This window comes from Motacilla alba, chromosome 25 (genome assembly GCF_015832195.1).
Source record: "Motacilla alba alba isolate MOTALB_02 chromosome 25, Motacilla_alba_V1.0_pri, whole genome shotgun sequence".
NCBI lineage: Eukaryota > Metazoa > Chordata > Aves > Passeriformes > Motacillidae > Motacilla > Motacilla alba.
This window is the reverse complement of record NC_052040.1, coordinates 1866128-1884634: the sequence shown is the minus strand read 5'-3', so window position 1 is coordinate 1884634 and position 18507 is coordinate 1866128. Positions and strand designations below refer to the sequence as shown.

The following is an 18507-nucleotide window of genomic DNA, read 5'->3' as shown; positions in this document are numbered from 1 at the left end:
AGCAGATCCAAACAGCTTCTTTGGGATCCCAGTGGATCCCAGTATCCCCCCGTGGTTCCCAACAGATCCCAACAGCTCTTATCAGACCCCAGAGTATCCCAATGGATCCCAAGAGCATCTATCATATTCCAGTGGATCCCAGTATCTCCCAGTGGATCCCAAGAGCTCCTATCAGACCCCCGTGGATCTCACACAACCCCCAGTGGATCCCGTATTCCCCAGTGGTTCCCAACAGATCCAAACAGTTCCTCTCAGATCCCTGTATCTCCCAGTGGGTTCCATCATCCCTCGGTGGATTCTAGCAGATCCCAAAAGCTCCTCTCGGGTCCTAGTATCTCCCAGTGGATCCCGCAATCCCCCGGTGGATTCTAGCAGATCCCGAGAGCTCCTCTCAGATCCCAGTGGATCCCATCTCACACACACATACCAGTGGATCCCAGAGGGTCCCAAAAGCTCCTCTCAGATCCCAGTGGATCCCAGTATCTCCCAGTGGATCCCAACAGATCCCAAGAGCTCCTGTCATATCTCAGTGGGTCCCAAGAGCGCCTATCAGATCCCAGTGGATTCCGTCATCCCCAGTGGATCCCAGAGGGTCCCAAGAGCTCCTCTCAGATCCCAGTGGGTCCCAAGAGCACCTATCAGATCCCAGTGGATCCCATCACCCCCAGTGGATCCCAGAGGGTTCCAAGAGCTCCTCTCGGATCCCAGTGGATCCCATCACCCTCAGTGGATTCCAGAGGGTCCCAAGAGCTCCTCTCAGATCCCAGTGGATTCCATCATCCCCCAGTGGGTCCCAGTGTTTCCCAAGAGCTCCTCTCGGATCACAGTGAATCCCAGTATCTCCCAGTGGATCCCAACAGATCCCAAGAGCTCCAGTCAGATCCCAGTGGATCCCAGTATCTCCCAATGGATCCCAGCAGATCCCGAGAGCTCCTATCAGATCCCAGTGGATCCAATCACCCCCAGTGGATCCCAGAGGGTCCCAAGAGCTCCTCTCAGATCCCAGTGGATCCCAGTATCTCCCAATGGATCCCAACAGATCCCGAGAGCTCCTATCATATCCCAGTGGGTCCCAAGAGCTCCTATCAGATCCCAGTGGATCCCAGTATCTCCCAATGGATCCCGGCGGGTCCCGGCGGGTTCCGGCGGCTCCTCCGCGGGGAAGGGGCCCCGCTCCCCGGGCCCTTTGTCCGCGCCGGCCCCGTCCCCATGGAAACCCGGCGGAAAGGGCCGGACGGCGGCACAAAGGAGCGGGCGGGGGCGGGACGGGGCACGGCCGGGCCTGGAGCCGCTGCGGGCCGCGTGCTGCTCCGGGAGCTGCTCCGGGAACTGCACGGGAAACAGCACCGGGAACTGCTCCGGGAGCTGCACCGGGAACTGCACCCGGGAGCTGCACCGGGGAAAAACAGCGGGAACTGCTCCGGGAGCTGCACCGGGAACTGCACCGGGAACTGCTCCGGGAGCTGCACCGGGAACTGCACGGGAAACAGCACCGGGAACTGCTCCGGGAGCTGCACTGGGAAACAGCACCGGGAACTGCTCCGGGAGCTGCACCGGGAACAACAGCGGGAACTGCACCGGGAACTGCACCGGGGAAAAACAGCGGGAACTGCTCCGGGAGCTGCACCGGGAACTGCACCCGGGAACAACAGCGGGAACTGCACCGGGAACTCCACCGGGAACAGTACCAAGGAACTGCACCGGGGAGCAACCCCTGAGAACACCGGGAACACCGAGAAACGACTCCGGGAAGCACTGGGGACACCGGGAAACAACCTCGGGAAGCACCGGGAACACCGGAAAACAACCCCGGGAACACCGTGAACCAAGCCCGGGAAGCCCTGGGAACACCGGGAGCAGCGGGAGCCAGCCCCGGGAGCAGCGGGAGCCAGCCCCGGGAGCCCCGGGAGCAGCGGGAGCGGCGGGAGCCAGCCCCGGGAGCCCCGGGAGCAGCGGGAGCCAGCCCCGGGAGCAGCGGGAGCAGCGGGAGCCAGCCCCGGGAGCCCCGGGAGCAGCGGGAGCCAGCCCCGGGAGCCCCGGGAGTACCGGGAGCCAGCCCCGGGAGCAGCGGGAGCCAGCCCCGGGAGCCCCGGGAGCAGCGAGCGGCGGCCGGAGGGCCCCGGGGCGAGGCGCGGCCTGCGCGGGACGGGCCGTGAGGGGACGGGAACGGCGCCCGAGTGAGCGGCATTTTGTAAGGAAAACCTTGGAACGCTGAAATGCTGAGGGGAGGAGGTGGCGGGGCTTGGAAGGGAATTTTCCTCAGCGCCTAAAGGGGCTCCGGGAGCGCTGGAGAGGGAGTTGGGAAAGGGCGGGAGGTGTGGGACAAAGGGGACGGGTTTAAACTCGAGGGGAGGTTTGTGGATTTGGGGAAGAAATTCCTCCCTGTGAGGGCGGAGAGGGCTTGGAACGGGTTATTCCAGGGGTGCCTCGTCTCTGGAAGTGTCCAGGGTCAGCCTGGATGGGGCTTGGAGCAACCTGGGATCACGGAAGGTATCCCTGCCGTGGGGAATGCTTTCCCACCCAAAGGACAACTCTGGATCCCTTCCCACCCAAAGGATGATCCTGGATCCCTTCCCATCCAGAGGATGATCCTGGATCCCTTCCCATCCAGAGGATGATCCTGGATCCCTTCCCACCCAAAGGATGATCCTGGATCTTTTCCCATCCAGAGGATGATCCTGGATTCTTTCCCGCCAAAAGGATCGTCCTGGATCCCTTCCAACCCAAAGGATCACCCAGATCCCTTTCCAAGGATCACCCTGGATCCCTTCCCACCCAGGGATCACCCAGATCCCTTTCCAAGGATCATCCTGGATTCCTTCCCACTCAGCGGATCACCCAGATCCCTTTCCAAGGATCATCCTAGATCCCTTCCCACCCAGAGGATCATCCTGGATCCCTTCCCACCCAAAGGGGGATCCTAGATCCCTTCCCACCCAAAGGGTGATCCTGGATCCTTTCCCACCCAGAGGATTATCCTGGATCCCTTCCCACCCAAACCATCCCTCAATTCTATAATCAGGTCAGTGCCCATTTATAATTTTCCAGTTTATTCAGCGTTCTCCCCAGGAACATCACAGCCTCTCCACTCCTTTTATCCCTGATGGTTTTTGCTTCAGACTGGGATGCAGAAATATCCCCTCTGGGGATTGATGGCCAGCAAAAAAAAAATCATTTTTCTGTGGCACTTGAGCTGCTTTTCAAAACACCACACGCTGTATTTTAACTGAAAGCTTAGCAAAGTGAAAATCAGGAAAATCAGCCACTTACCCAGCAAGTTTTGGCACAGCCACTGATGCCAGCCCATGGCAAAACCTCCCAAAATTGTGTCTGTGTGATCATTTTAGGGCAGCAAAATTTAGGATTTCTTAATAAGTTTTTTTTTCAGATGAGCCCAATCCCATAGACCAAGCAAGGCTCAGTCACAGGAGGGTTTGAAAGCATGTGTGATAAAACCAAGAACAAGACAGCTGGCTGCCTTTTGGGTGCTGCTGAAATGGCTTGCAGAGGAGGAAAAAGGCATTAGAAATTTAGGAAAAAAATAAGAATGTACCTATTGTAAGGATTTTTGGAAGAGCCTGCACCATCTCACAGGTGTAAGTGGATTTTTGGCCTCAAGTCACACAGCTTGGTGGCTCTTGGAGAAGGTTTTATTGGGAAATTGGGTGGTTGCATTTATAGTTTATATAATATTATCTATATTATATAATATAGATAATTATATATTATATTTATAATATAGACATATATTTTATATTTACTTTCTATATTTATATGTTTATATTTACTGTAAAACCTTTATCTGGACACCACAAAGCAGTCACATTTCTGTAGGGTTTTTCTGTAGGGACATTCTGTAGGGTTTTCTGTAGGCATTTTCTGTAGGTATTTTCTGTAGGGTTTTCTGTAGGCATTTTCTGTAGGGTTTTTCTGTAGGCATTTTCTGTAGGGTTTTTCTATAGACATTTTCTGTAAGGTTTTCTGTAGGTATTTTCTGTAGGGTTTTTCTGTAGGCATTTTCTGTAGGGTTTTTCTGTAGACATTTTCTGTAGGGTTTTTCTGTAGGGTTTTTCTGTAGGCATTTTCTGTAGGGTTTTCTGTAGGCATTTTCTGTAGGGTTTTCTGTAGGGACTTTCTTTACGGTTTTCTGTAGGCATTTTCTGTAGGGTTTTCTGTAGGGACATTCTGTAGGCTTTTCTGTAGGTATTTTCTGTAGGGTTTTTCTCTTGCTGTTTCTTTCGGTGTACAAAGGATTTCTGGATCTCCCAGCACTGGTGATGCTGCCCTGGAGCAGCTTTAGGTGATGTGGATCTGAAAGCTCCATCAGTCACCAAATTGCTCGGGTTTGTCTTCCCAAAGGCCTTTCCCAGCTGTTTATGAGGTGGTAAATTCTCTGGGTTCACCCTGGGCCACTGCCTCCTTGCTCTCATGTTCCTGCTGTCTGTGGGAAATGATTTGAGGCTGGGAGGATGAGCTGGGGGACAGGTGGCAGCTTTTTTCACTCCTGACACATTCACAGGGATGTTCTCCTGGCTCAGGGCGTGCTCTTCCCAGGGAATGGGATGCTTCAAAACCAACCTGGTGGCACACGTGCTGCTCCCTCCAGTCTCTGCTTCCCAAATGTGTCACATCTCCCAGGAGCAGAGGCACAGCTGGAAGCTCAGGGAAGCCTGGAGCGTTGTTGAAGGCACAGAAACACCTGGCAGGTGTCCCCAGGCCTCCAGAGCTGCGTGTTGGGATGAAGGTGAGGATGAGGATGAGGCTCTGGTGCTCTCCTGGCAGTGCTGCTGCTCCTCTGCAGCCCCTGGTTCTCCCCACACTTGCCCTGACAGAAATGTGGCATTTCCATCAGCTCAAACTCCTCGTCCTTTCCCGGGGTTGGTGCAGTTAGGGCTGAGGGGAGCTCCAGGCAGGAGGAATTCCTTCAAACCTCTGATTCCAGGGATGTGGCTGCCCAGAGAGCCACAGTCATTCTTCTGAGAGTTGCTGCTATTTAATTAATCATCTCCAGATTTTCTGCTTGCTGCTGACTTCAAAGCAGGCACTCTTGAGGTGCAGCCTCCCAAAATCATATTGAAAGCTGGCGTCTTCATCCCCCAGGAGGAGCACGCAGTCGTGGGCTGTGGGAGATTTTTCTCATCCTTTAGAGCTTTTTACCTTTGTCTAAGATTTTTTTTTTTCTATGACATTTTTAAACACTGAGCCTTTGGTCACCCTGCAGATGGGTGTTTTCTAGACTTTGAGTTTTCTCCAGGTCCCAGTGTGATCACAGTTGGTTCCCAGAGGGATTTATTTCAAGGATTATCAATTCACTGGGTTATCTTTTGCAGCAGGAAGGGTTTTTCTGATAGAAGTTCAACCCCTGCCTTCTTTCCCACCATTCCAAGGTGGATTTTACTTGTCAAGACCACCGTAAAGCTTTCCATGGGTAAAAGGATCACCAAATCCCGTGGGTTTGCATTAGGTGTGCTGAGGTTGTCAGTGCTGTGCCTCTTCTCTTCAGCACCACACAACTTCACAGCTCACTTTGGGCACCAGTCAGGTCTTTGCCAGCCCATGAGGGAGCAGGGATTTGGCACGGAGTGGGATTTTAGCCATGAGCACAGAGGTGCCCCAGCCTGAGGCAGGAGGGACAGGCACTGAGGAAAGCAGGGATGCAGCAGGACCTTGTCCTGTGCAGATGGAACACACCTGGTGTGATCTTCACAATCATGGGTGTTTGGGGGGCGTTATCCTCAATTCTGGCATTCTGCTTCCACTGGGGGAGAATCTCCTCTTTATTCCTGCTCTGGGCTGTTCTCCCCCAGGACGAGCTGCCTGAGCTTCAGTCACACTGACCTCGAGGCAAAAGCTCCCTCTGTCAGGGAATTCCTCCTCTGGGATTGCACTCAACATCTCCCCTTTCACAGGAATTGGGGGAGTTCATCCTCAGTTTTGAGGTCCTGGTTCCACTGGGGGTGAATCCCCTCTTTATTCCTGCTCTGGGCTGTTCTCCCCCAGGACGAGCTGCCTGAGCTTGGACCTTCAGGTCACACTCGAGGCAAAAGCTCCCTGTGTCAGGGAATTCCTCTTCTTGGATTGCACTTAACATCTCCCCTTTCACGGGATCGAGGGCGTGTTTGGGAGCAAACAGCAGCCTGAAATTTGTTCCATGCAGGGAATCTAAATATGCTGTTCCCAGCCTGAAATTTGTTCCATTCAGGGAATCTAAATGTGCTGTTCCCAGCCTGAAATTTGTTCCTTTCGGGGATTCCAAATTCCCAGCGACGACTCGGTGACAGAGTTTGATCCATTGTTAATAGGTCAGCGGCTGTAAATGGACCTTTCCTGTTGTTTTGACATCTGTCTTCGCTTTTTCCCCAACAGAAGAGGCACAAATGTTTCTTCATTAGACCCCTGATTGACAGCTTGCTGAAAGGAAACCCCTGGTAGCCGCTTTCCCTTTCATTCCTCTGCTCAAACCTCAGGTTCTCGCCGTTCTTTCACCCCGACCAGCAGAGCTCCCCTCGCCGCTGAGCTAAATCCTCTTTCATCTTTATCCCTTGGCTTCTGCAGCGAGGAGGATGCTGTGATGCTGCTGAGATGCAGCGAGGAACTCTGCTCCAGGATTTAGCTCTGCCCAGAGCGCCGGGGATGCTGCGGAGAGGTTGCCAGAGAGGCGGATACCAGCCTGCATCCAGCTTTTTGCTGCATCCCTGCTGCCGAGCGAGATACGGATCATCCCTGCGATTATTCCTGCCTGTCCCTGGGCAGGGAGGGGACTCTGGAGGTGCTGCTGCGCCAGGGAGGTGTCGATGGGCACCGGACCCTGCGGGCGCCGTGGATTTTTCAGTTCTGGAGCCGACGCTCCCCTCACGGTGAGGTCTCTGTGGCGCAATGGACGAGCGCGCTGGACTTCTAATCCAGAGGTTCCGGGTTCGAGTCCCGGCAGAGATGATCTCCAGGCAGGTGTCTCTTTTCTTTTAGTGCCATTCCCCTCAGAGATGATCTCCAGGCAGGTGTCTCTTTTCTTTTAGTGCCATTCCCCTCAGAGATGATCTCCAGGCAGGTGTCTCTTTTCTTTTAGTGCCATTCCCCTCAGAGATGATCTCCAGGCAGGTGTCTCTTTTCTTTTAGTGCCATTCCCCTCAGAGATGATCTCCAGGCAGGTGTCTCTATTCTTTTAGTGCCATTTCCCTCCCAGGTCCTGATCCCTTACGTTTGTAACGCCCCCGAGGATTTGCATGGGGAGGGAATCACTTTTCCTGGCGTAGCTGATGGATGTAACATCCCTGTTCTCTCTTCTCCAGGCATTTCTCCTCCATCATCTCCCCCTTCCCTCATTCCCTTTGGTTTCTCCTCCAAGCAGGTGTTCTAACCTCACACGTGCCCCCAGTACTGTCCCATTTTTGATACCCTCTTCCTGAGGGGTGTTCTGTGCTTTCCAGTAGGGCTCAGCTGGAGGGAAGCGGGTCAGAACCTTATGGTGGCATTTCCTGTGATAAATGGGGTCATTTTTTATCATGTGTGGCCAAAGAAATGTAGGTCTCTGATCTGAATGTCCATCTTGGTAAGTTTGGGTAACTCAGTGCTCCCCGCCCAGACCTTTGTACTCTGAAATGGTTTTAAACTGCCAGAGGGCAGGGTTAGATGGGATATTGGGAAGAAATTATTCCTTGGGAGGGTGGAGAGGCCCTGGCACAGATGATTCCATGGATTCCCATCCCTGGAAGTGTCCAAAGCCAGGTTGGATGGGGCTGGGAGCACCCTGGGATGGTGGAAGGTGACCCTGCCATGGTAGGGTTGGGACTGGACAAGTTTTAAGGTCCCTCCCAACCCAAACCATTCCATGAGCCCACACTCTCTGCACACTTGCCAATCCCAGGATGCTCTCCCATTGACTGGATTTCTGCTCTCCAGTGGAAAACCAGTCCATCTCCATCTCTGGGGTTGGCTTGTTTGTTTTCCCCTTGTGGCATCTGTGCAAATGCTGGAGCTCAGCCTGATAGGAAAACCAGGCCCTAGTGGTGCTGGAAGTTCTGCCCCCATGTTCATCGTGGCAAAATTGTCATTTCCATCACATCCAGGGGGAAAAGGCCAGAAAATTATTCTGAAAAAGAAAAAAATACGCGGGCAGTGAGTGGGACACACCCAAAGGAAAATTTGGTAGGAATGGAGAGAGAAAGGGCAGATTTTGAAAAAAAATCACTCCTGCCATCAGCAAAAGGAGAATGGAATATCTTCATTTGCATTTTGGGACAGGGGCAGTAATAAAGCTGTGACTCCAGCTCAGCTGTGGTTGCTCCGGGGAAGGGTTGGAGCTCCTCTTCCCTAACCATGAGTGTGGAAGAGCTCAGGAGCAGATCCTTGGTGTGACCAGGTGTGTTCTCCTCCTGTGTCTGGGAACCCCAGAGTGCCACAGCCTTCAGGTTCAGGTACCCCTGGGGTTCAGGGACACCTTGTGCCAGGGCAGGAGACCCCTGTGACCCCCCAAACTCAGGCACCAGAGTTGTCACTGCCTGTGTGGGACGAGCTCTGTTCATCACCTCACCTGTGTGAGGACACAGAGCTCCCAGTCTCTCTCAGCTGCATTTTTGGTCTCCCTTGGCTTCTTTTGCAGCTCCTTTTTGGCTTTTCCAGAACTTCCATGGGTTCCATAATCTTCCCAAACCTTCAGCTCCCCTTTTATCTCGCCAGGTCGCCCTCAGGTGTGCTGCGCACGAGGTGAGGAGGCATGAGGATTTCTGTCCTTCCTGCAAGAAGAGAAATTCTCATTTGGAAAGGAAAAAAAACCATCTGCCAAACCTGCAGGAAGGGGAAGGTGGGGAAAATGGAGGAATTAGTGCCATTCCCTGCAGGACACAAACCTGAGTTGTGTTTACACCTGTCCTGTCACTGCTGCAGGACGTTGTTCCCAGTGAGGGAACTCCTGGGTTTTTGGCAATGACCACGTGTGCAAACACAGATCAAAAGCAGTTCCATGCTAATTATCCCACACTCCCCATCAGAATCAGGAAGATTTTGCTTTCTACCCCGGAATATTCCAGATTCCCAACAAAAAGGATGTTTGGTATGCCCTGCACTGAAGAGGGAGCTTGCATGGAATCTCATATTTATCCCTCCAGACCTCAGGTAGCATCAGGTTCCCAGGAATGAATCCCCATCTGGAGGGGCAGGGAATTTGTCTCTGAGATCCCCAAATCCGACCCTGTGGGACCAACGAAAATTCTGGAATGATCCATGGCAGCCCTAGAACTGACAGAAATGGTGGAATGCTCCCCCTGGCAGCTCCAGAACTGGCAAAAAGGGTGGAATTCTACCATGGCAACTCTAGGAACAAATAAAACCAGTGGGATGATCCCATGGCAACCCTAGAACCAACAGGAACAATGGAATGATCCCATGGCAACCCTAGAATTGGCAAAAAATGGTGGAATGTTCCTCAGGCAACCCTAGAGCCAACAAAGATGGTGGAATGATCCTGTGGTGACCCCAGAACCCACAGAAATGGTAAAATGCTCTTCTGGAAATCCTAGAACTGACAAAAATGGTGGAATGCTCCTCTGGTATCTCTAGAACCAACAAAAGAAAGTGGAATGCTCCACTGGAAATCCTAGAACCAATAAAAAGGGTGGAATCCCACCCTGCCAACTCCAGAACTGGCAAAAAGGCTGGAATTCTACCATGGCAACCCTAGAAACAAATAAAACCAGTGGGATGATCCCATGGCAACCCTAGAACTGGCAAAAAAATGGTGGAATGTTCCTCAGGCAACCCTAGAGCCAACAAAAGCAATGGGATGCTTGTTTGACAACTCTAGAATGAAGAAAAACTCTGGAATGTTCCCCTGCCATCCCTAGAACCAAGAAAAACTCTGGAATGTTCCCCTGCCATCCCTAAAATCAACAACAACAAAAAAAAAAAAGGTGGAATCCTCCCCTGGAATCTCCTTTCCCAGGAGCTCTGGACTGTTCCTCCTGCCCAATAAAACCCTGCGGGTTGGACACCTCTGCTTCCCCCTCGTTCACCACCTGCCCCAAACAGGGGCTGTGACATGAGGGGACAGTTTGTGCCCCTGATCCTTGAGGAATTTTTCACCCTCGTGGATTCCCAGAAGCACCCTGGATCCAGCAGGGATCAGGGTGGAGGAGGTGTTGGGCTCCCCCAGGAGCTCGCAGGGTTTGGGGTTCAGTTTTATCCCTAAATAAATTCATCATTTCTGGCTGATCGTTCATGGTGGGGGGCGCAAAACCCCCCGGGCTGGGGGCTCTGAGGGGTCACTGCCAACGCCAGGAGCTTTGGGGAGCCCAGGGACAGGAGCTGCACCTCAGGGAGCAACAAAAACATGGTGGGGGTCTTTGGTGGTGTCCTGGGGGATGGAGGTGGGGTCTCTCTGGGTTTTGGGGGTTTCCAAAGTATGGGGCAGTGAAGATGGGGGGTCTCTGGATGTTGGGGTGGTCACGGGGGGGTGGTCTCTGGAGCCCTGGGGAAGGGTGGGGAGGGAGTTTCCCCTGTATGGGATCGTGAAGGAGGGGTGGTCTCCATTGCCCTCCTGGGGGATGGAAATGGGGGTCTCTGTTGAGGGCGGGGGTCTCTGCTGTTCTTGAGGGTCTCCAAAGTACAGGGCAGTGACAGTCAGGGGAGCGTGGGGTGCTCCCGAGGCCGAGGGTGAGGCTTCAGAGACCCCAAGGGTGCAGAAGCTCCACCAGGTGAAGTGGGGTCTCTGCTCTGCACAGGGTCTGCCTTGTCCTGCTGGATTGATGTGGGGGTCTCTGCTGGATGGGATGATGAAGGAGGGGGGTCTCAGGTGCCCTGGGGGAGGGAGATGGGGGTCTCTGCTGGGATGATGGTGGGGGGTCTCCACCCCACAGCATGATGGATGTGGGGGGGTCTCTGCCGCCCTGGGGCTCGGAAGGGGCTCAGCGCACGGGGCACGAAGCAGCCCGGCAAACCCCGAGCGGTTCGTGTCTGCATCAGCACCCGCATCCACCGGCGCTCCCGAGGGCTCCTTTGGCGCGCAGGGCGGTGCCGGGGCGGTCCCCGGGCAGTACCGAGGCGGTTCCCGGGCAGTACCGGGGCGGTTCCGGGGCGGTCCCCGGGCAGTACCGAGGCGTTCCGGGGCGGTCCCCGGGCGGTGCTCGGGCGGTCCCGAGGCGGTTCCGGGGCTGTTCCGGGGCGGTCCTGAGGCGGTCCCTGGGCGGTCCTGAGGCGGTCCCCGGGCGGTTCCGGGGCTGTTCCGGGGCGGTGCTCGGGCGGTCCCCGGGCGGTTCCGGGGCGGTCCCGGGGCGGTGCCGTGGCCGGCCCGGTCGCGCCATGGCCGCCGCTGCGGGGCTGGCGCTGCTGGCGGCGCTGCTGGCGGCGGCCGGGGCCGAGCGGGGCCGGAAGGTGAGCGGGGCTCGGGGGTACCGGGACCGGGGGGACCGGGGGTGGGGGGGCCGGGTGCGGAGCTCGGAGCTCGTCCCGCGTTGCGGCAGCGGCTGAGACCCCCCCCGTGTCCCCTCCTGGGGATCTCGGAATGCCGGGACACTGGGGCCACCCAGCCGGGGACAGGCAGGGGGGTGTGGGTGGGACACTCCGTGCTCGCCCGGGGCAGCTCTGCCACCCTCAACGTTAAGAAGGTCTTGCTCGTGCGGAAGGGAAACTTCTGGGATGGTTTGTGGGATGAAAACTTCTGGGATAGTTTGTGGGATAGAAACTTCTGGGATAGTTTGTGGGATAGAAACTTCTGGGATAGTTTGTGGGATAGAAACTTCTGGGATAGTTTGTGTTCTGGGGGGCTCCTGTCCGGAGCAGGGGCTGGGCTGGACCCGCTGGGGCTCAGCCTTGCGGGGTTTGGGGGGAGAAGGGGCTCCCCGAGACCGCGGCCTCACACCGGACACATCCCGCGTGGGGCTGGAGCTGCACCAGCCCTTCCCGTGTCCTGACACACGGGGACCGGGCTGACCCGGCCCTGCCACCCCTGTCCTGCAGGGACGTGTCGCAGGGCCACCCATCTCTGTCCCTCGTATCCCCTTTGTCCTAATCCAGTGGGACCAGCACGGCTGTGGGATGGGAAAGGCAGTTAGGATGGGAAGGGACTGTGGGATGGGATGGGATAGGATGGGATGGGGCAGTGGGATGAGAAGGGGTTGTGGAATGGGAAGGGAAGGGAAGGGAAGGGAAGGGGCTGTGGGGTGGGAAAGGAAGGGGCTGTGGGGTGGGAAGGGCCATTAGGATGGGAAGGGGCTGTGGGATGGGAAGGAGATGTTGAAGGGAAGGGCCATTAGGATGGGAGGGGAAGGGAAGGGGCTGTGTGATAGGAAGTGGCTGTGGAAGGGAAGGGCCATTAGGATGGGAGGGGAAGGGAAGGGGCTGTGTGATAGGAAGGGGCTGTGGAAGGGAAGGGCCATTCGGATGGGAAGCAGCTCAAAGCTGTGAAATGCTGACCGAGCCTATTGAGCAACACCAGGGCTGCAGAGTCACGGGAGCCGAGGCAGCTGCAATGTCCCATCCTCCCGGCATGCTGGGATTGTCCTGCAGGGCTCAGAGCCACCCCCAGCCCTGTCCCTGCCCCGCAGGTGTCCATGGAGTACAACCCTGGCTGGAACAGCTCCTCTGTGAACCTGCTGCACGTGCGGGCGGTGGGGCCTGAGGACAGCCTGCACTACGTGTGGAGCAGCATCGGGGCCCCTTCTGTGCTCTTGGTGGCCACCCAGAGCCCCAGCAGTGCCCTGAGGGTCAACTGGACCCAGCTGCTGTCACCCAATCCTGCTGGAGCCATCTGGATCGAGCCTCCTGACAGCGTGGTCTATTCCACGGCCGTGGTCTTCACCAAGGTACTGCTGGCAAGGAGCTGCTCTGGGACAGCTGGGGGTGCAGAGGGTCCCTGGGCAGCTTCCCAGCTCCAGGGAAATCCCCTGCATTCCCATCCATTCCCCTCCAGGGAAGTGTCTGAGCTGCTTGGCTGAGGCAGCTCTGCCCCGTTCCCTGGATCACAGCACAAGCTCCCATCCTGCCGGTGCTCCCAGCCCCTCTCCCCTCCCTTCCCTGCAGCTGTTCGAGTTCAGCGAGGCCAAACCTTTGGGAGAGCTCTTCTACCCCACCTATGACCTGTCAGAGTTCTCCTGGGACAGCCTCAACCACACCCTGAACCACACGGCGCTGACGGCCGAGCTCAGGGGGGTCCCGGCCACCGACCCCAGCGGTGCTTTCTCCAACGGCAGCCTGGCATTCCGGGTATGCCCGGGGGCAGGGGACACGTCCGGGGGGCAGGGGACACAGCCAGGGGGCAGGGGGCATGTCCAGGGAGCAGAGAGCACGTCCAGGGGTCAGGGGACACATCCAGCAGGCAGGGAACACATCCAGGGGTCAGGGAACACATCCAGGGGGCAGGGGACACAGCCAGGGGGCAGGGGACACAGCCAGGGGGCAGGGGGCATGTCCAGGGGGAAGAGGACTGGTCCAGGGGGAAGAGGACTGGTCCAGGTGGCAGGTGCTGTCCCTCTGCACTGTGTCCCTCGTTGTCCCTCTGACCTGTGTCCCTCACTGTCCTCTGTCCCTCGCTGTCCCTCTGACCTGTGGCCTGTGCTGTCCCTCTGCCCCATGTCCCTCACTGTCCCCCTGACCCCTTCTGTCCCTCACTGTCCCTGTGCCCCGTGTCCCTCACTGTCCCTTGCTGCCCCTGTGCCCCTGTCCCTCACTGTCCCTCTGTCCCTCACTGTCCCTTTGTCCCTCGCTGTCCCCATGCCCCGTGTCCCTCACTGTCCTTCACTGTCATTCGCTGTGCCCCGTGTCCCTCTGTCCCTCACTGTCCCTGTGCCCCGTGTCCCTCACTGTCCCTTGCTGCCCCTCTGCCCCTGTCCCTCACTGTCCCTCGCTGTCCCCGTGTCCCTCTGTCCCCGTGTCCCTCTGTCCCTCACTGTCCCTCTGCCCCATGTCCCTCGCTGTCCCTCACTGTCCCTTTGTCCCTCACTGTCCCTCACTGTCCCTCTGTCCCTCACTGTCCCTTTGTCCCTCGCTGTCCCTCGCTGTCCCTTTGTCCCTCGCTGTCCCCGTGCCCCGTGTCCCTCACTGTCTCTCTGTCCCTCGCTGTCTCTCTGTCCCTCGCTGTCCCTCTGTCCCTTGCTGTCCCCCTGTCCCTCGCTGTCCCTCTGTCCCTCGCTGTCCCCCTGTCCCTCGCTGTCCCCTTGTCCCTCGCTGTCCCCTTGTCCCTCGCTGTCCCCGTGTCCCCCGCAGGTGACAGCCTACGAAGGCAGTGGCCGTGCGGGCCCCCTGCCCAGCCTGCTGCACACGGCGGACAGCTCGCAGCTGGAGTTCGTCCTGGCCGGGGTGGCGCCCCGCGGGAACGGCTCCCGCTTCCTGCTCCAGCTGGCCACGGTGGAGCCGGCGGGGGCGGCGCGGCGCCTGCGGGCCCTGAGCTCCATCGACGACGAGTACACGCCCAGCATCTTCCAGGTGAGCCGGGCCGGCCCTCCGACACTCAACTGATGGAGCAATTAATCGGTCTGCTAATTGATATTGATCTATCCAACAGAGTGATCCTAGAGAGATTAATATCGATTAATAGAATTTATATTAATCTAGCTAGTATCAATCTATCTAAGATCAATCTATTAGATAGATCAATATCAATTATATTAATTTATATCAATCTATTAGATAGATTCATATCCATTAATAGAATTTATATTTATCTAATATTTAATATCAGTCTATGAAATAGATTCATATCAATTAATAGCATTTATATTAATCTGTCTAATATCAATCTATTAGATAAATTGATATCCATTAATAGAATTGATATTAATCTATCTAATATCAATCTAATAGATTCATTTCAATTCTATTAATTAATATTAATCTATCCCATATCAATCTATTAGATAGATTGATATCAATTAATCAAATTTATATTAATCTGTCTAATATCAATCTATTAGATTCATTTCAATTCTCTTAATTAATATTAATCTATCCAATATCAGTCTATTAGATAGATTGATAGCCATTAATCGAATTTATATTAATCTGTCTAATATCAATCTATTAGATCAATTAAAGAATTTATATTTATCTAATATCAATCTATTAGGTAGATTAATATCAGTCAATAGAATTGATATTAATCTATCTAATATCAATCTATTAGATCAATTAAAGAATTTATATTTATCTAATATCAATCTATTAGGTAGATTAATATCAATTCTATTAATGGATATTTATCTAATATCAGTCTATTAGATTAATATCAATTAATAGACTTGATATCAATCTAATATCAATCTGTTAGATCAATTAATAGAATCGATATGAATCTATCTAGTATAAATCTATTAGATTGATCGATAGAATTTACATTAATCTCTCTACTCTCAATCCATTAGCTAGATCACAGTGCATTGATAGAATTGCTGTCGGTCTCTGCGCCGCTGCCCGGGGCTGACCCCGCTGTCCGTGTGTCCCGCAGGTGCTGTCCCTGCTCGCGGAGCCCCGGAACGGCAGCTCCCCGCTGGCTTTCCTGCAGTGGAAGGCCACGGCCTACGGCTCGCCCAGCCCGCGGCGCGAGGACGGCATCCGCTGCCGGGCCGGGGGCCTGCGCCAGGCCAACGGGAGCCTGCCCGTGCCCGCCGTGCTGCGGGCCTACTTCGGGGACACCTTGGGCAGCAGCTGCACCGTCAGCGCCCTCAACGTGTCCTTTGGGGGCGAGGAGGGACAGGTGTACCAGGAGAAGAGGTACCTCAGCTGGTGAGTGGGGATCAGGGGGTGCTGCTGGTGCTCAGGGGTCTGAGGGGATGGTCCTGGTCACTAACAGTGTGCTGAGGGGTCTGAGGGGATGCTCCTGGTCACTAAAGATGTGCTGAGGGGTCTGAGGGGATGTTCCTGGTCACTAACAATGTGCTGAGGGGTCTGAGGGGATGTTCCTGGTCACTAACAATGTGCTGAGGGGTCTGAGGGGATGTTCCTGGTCACTAACAGTGTGCTGAGGGGATGTTCCTGGTCACTAACAGTGTGCTGAGGGGTCTGAGGGGATGCTGCTGGTCACTAACAATGTGCTGAGGGGTCTGAGGGGATGTTCCTGGTCACTAACAGTGTGCTGAGGGGTCTGAGGGGATGTTCCTGGTCACTAACAATGTGCTGAGGGGTCTGAGGGGATGTTCTTGGTCACTAACAGTGTGCTGAGGGGTCTGAAAGGATGCTCCTGGTCACTAACAGTGTGCTGAGGGGTCTGAAAGGATGCTCCTGGTCACTAACAATGTGCTGAGGGGTCTGAGGGGATGGTCCTGGTCACTAACAATGTGCTGAGGGGTCTGAGGGGATGTTCCTGGTCACTAACAATGTGCTGAGGGGTCTGAGGGGATGTTCCTGGTCACTAACAATGTGCTGAGGGGTCTGAGGGGATGTTCCTGGTCACTAACAATGTGCTGAGGGGTCTGAGGGGATGTTCCTGGTCACTAACAGTGTGCTGAGGGGTCTGAGGGGATGTTCCTGGTCACTAACAGTGTGCTGAGGGGTCTGAGGGGATGCTGCTGGTCACTAAAGATGTGCTGAGGGGTCTGAGGGGATGTTCCTGGTCACTAACAATGTGCTGAGGGGTCTGAGGGGATGTTCCTGGTCACTAACCATGTGCTGAGGGGTTCAGGGGATGCTGCTGGTCACTAACAGTGTGCTGAGGGGTCTGAAAGGATGGTCCTGGTCACTAAAGATGTGCTGAGGGGTCTGAGGGGATGCTGCTGGTCTCTAAAGACGTGCACTTTGGGGACTGGCAGCTCATAAGGTTTCTCTGTTTAGTAACAGTCCCCACCCCAAAGTCGGTTTCCCTGCAATCCTGCAGCAAAGGCTCCACAGTTCTTGAGGAGCCTCATCTTGGCCTGACGCTCTGGGCTGGGGAAGCCTCAGGGCTCCCAGCCGTGGCACAGAGCCCACGCCTGTCCTGATCTGTGCCATGCCCCCCGCAGGTCGGTGCTGCTGGGCTTTGGGGAGCCCCCCCAGGACACCTTCTCCCCCCTGGTGATCTCCATCACGGCCGTGGCGCTGGGCACCCCGCTGGCCGTGCTGCTGCTGGGCAGCTGCCTGGTGCTGCTGGCACAGAGGAGACGCTACTCCGAGTACGAGCCCATCAACTGAGGGGGCTGGGCCCCGGAGACCCCCGGGATCCTCCTCCCCTCCCATTCCTGGGTCCTCCCATTCCCAGGATTCCCGGATTCCCCTCTCGGGAATGGCTGTGGCTGCTGCCGCCCCCTCTGCGTCCCCTCTGCCCCCCCGAGGGGACCAGGGTGACACTTGCAGCTGCCCACCCCCACTGTGTCCTTCCCCCCGCTGCCACTCCTGCACTCCCTGCCCGGATTTTTCCTGATCCACGCAGCAAAGGGAAGCGATGGGGGGAGCTTGGTCGGGAAAATCCTTCTTCTGCTCCTCCTCTTCTTCCTCCTCCTTTTCCTTTTCTCCTTCTCTTCCTCCTCTTCTTCTTCTCCTCCTCCTCCTCCTTTTCCTCTTCTCCTTTTCTTCTCCTCCTCCTTTTCTTCTCCTCCTTCTTTTCTTCTCCTCCTCCTTTTCTTCTCCTCCTCCTTTTCTTCTCCTCCTCCTTTTCTCCTCCTCCTCCTTTTCTTCTCCTCCTTTTCTCCTCCTCCTCCTCTTCCTCCTCCTCCTCCCCCCAAGGGATACAACCACTGCTGCCCAGGGACTGCCTCCAGTGCCACTTCCAGGGGTGGCTCCAGCTCCTGCTCCCAGCACATCCCAGCTCCTCCCTGCTCCACCTTCCTGCTGGGACCCAAGGGACACCCAGTGCCACGTCCCAGCAGCTTCTCAAGCTCAGGTGTGTCCTGTGGGGCCATGGAGGGCTGGCGCAGCCATGGACGGGCTGGATGCTGCCCCTGGCTGCCCCGCAGGGCTGGATCCCAGCTGCTGCCCATGGCCTGGGGCTCCTCGGGGCTCTCGGAGGGATCTGGGGCCGTGCTGGCTCCAAGCTCTCCATCACTGACTTGTCTTCAACCAAATAAAGCGGATTTCTAGACACAGATTCCTGTGGGAATGCTGGGGGTGAGGAGGAGGAGGGCAGCTCCTGGGAGGGTGCTGGAGCTCAGCAGGAACCAAAGGAGCCTCTGGCCCTGGACTGAGGCGTGGAGCCTGGGGAGAGGGACAGGGGTTCCCTTGAGCTGTGGGGGCACTGAGGGTCCAGGGGCTGGGCTGTCACTTGGGAGAGTCACAGAATCCTGGAATCTCAGCTGCAAGGGACCCACGGGGATCACCCAGTGCAGCCCCTGGCCCTGCACTGACACCCCAACAACTCCTCCCCGGGAGCATTGTCCAAACCCTCCTGGAGCTCTGGCAGCCTCGGGGCTGTTCCCATTCCCTGGGGAGCCTGGGCAGTGCCAGCGCCCTCGGGGGAAGAACCTTTTCCTATATCCATCCTAAACCTCCCTGACACAGCTCCAGCCATTCCCTGGGGTCCTGTCCCTGCTGGGGGAACTGTTTGAGGTCTGCGTCCTGAAAGAGGAACAAGCAAAAAAAAAAACCCAGCAGAAAGTCCCAAACTTCCTTGTCAGC

At 55.7% G+C, this 18507-nt stretch overlaps 1 protein-coding gene, 1 long non-coding RNA gene and 1 other non-coding gene across 3 annotated transcripts; all 3 read left to right on the top strand.

The window, feature by feature from the left end:
• The first annotated feature begins 4213 nt into the window (after positions 1–4213).
• On the top strand, positions 4214–10204 carry LOC119711704. Its single transcript, XR_005259748.1, has 2 exons — positions 4214–6948; positions 6999–10204. It is a non-coding gene; the product is annotated as an uncharacterized LOC119711704 (long non-coding RNA).
• TRNAR-UCU lies at positions 6863–6936 on the top strand. Its single transcript has one exon. It is a non-coding gene; the product is annotated as a tRNA-Arg (tRNA).
• Positions 10205–11213: 1009 nt separating the features above from the next.
• Positions 11214–17487, top strand: LOC119711536 (glycosylated lysosomal membrane protein). The gene is made up of 6 exons (XM_038161886.1): positions 11214–11364; positions 12537–12794; positions 13012–13194; positions 14194–14412; positions 15431–15708; positions 16920–17487. Exons 1-6 carry the CDS (start codon positions 11293–11295, stop codon positions 17086–17088), a joined length of 1179 nt encoding a protein of 392 aa, XP_038017814.1. The 5' UTR covers positions 11214–11292; the 3' UTR covers positions 17089–17487.
• Positions 17488–18507: the final 1020 nt, after the last annotated feature.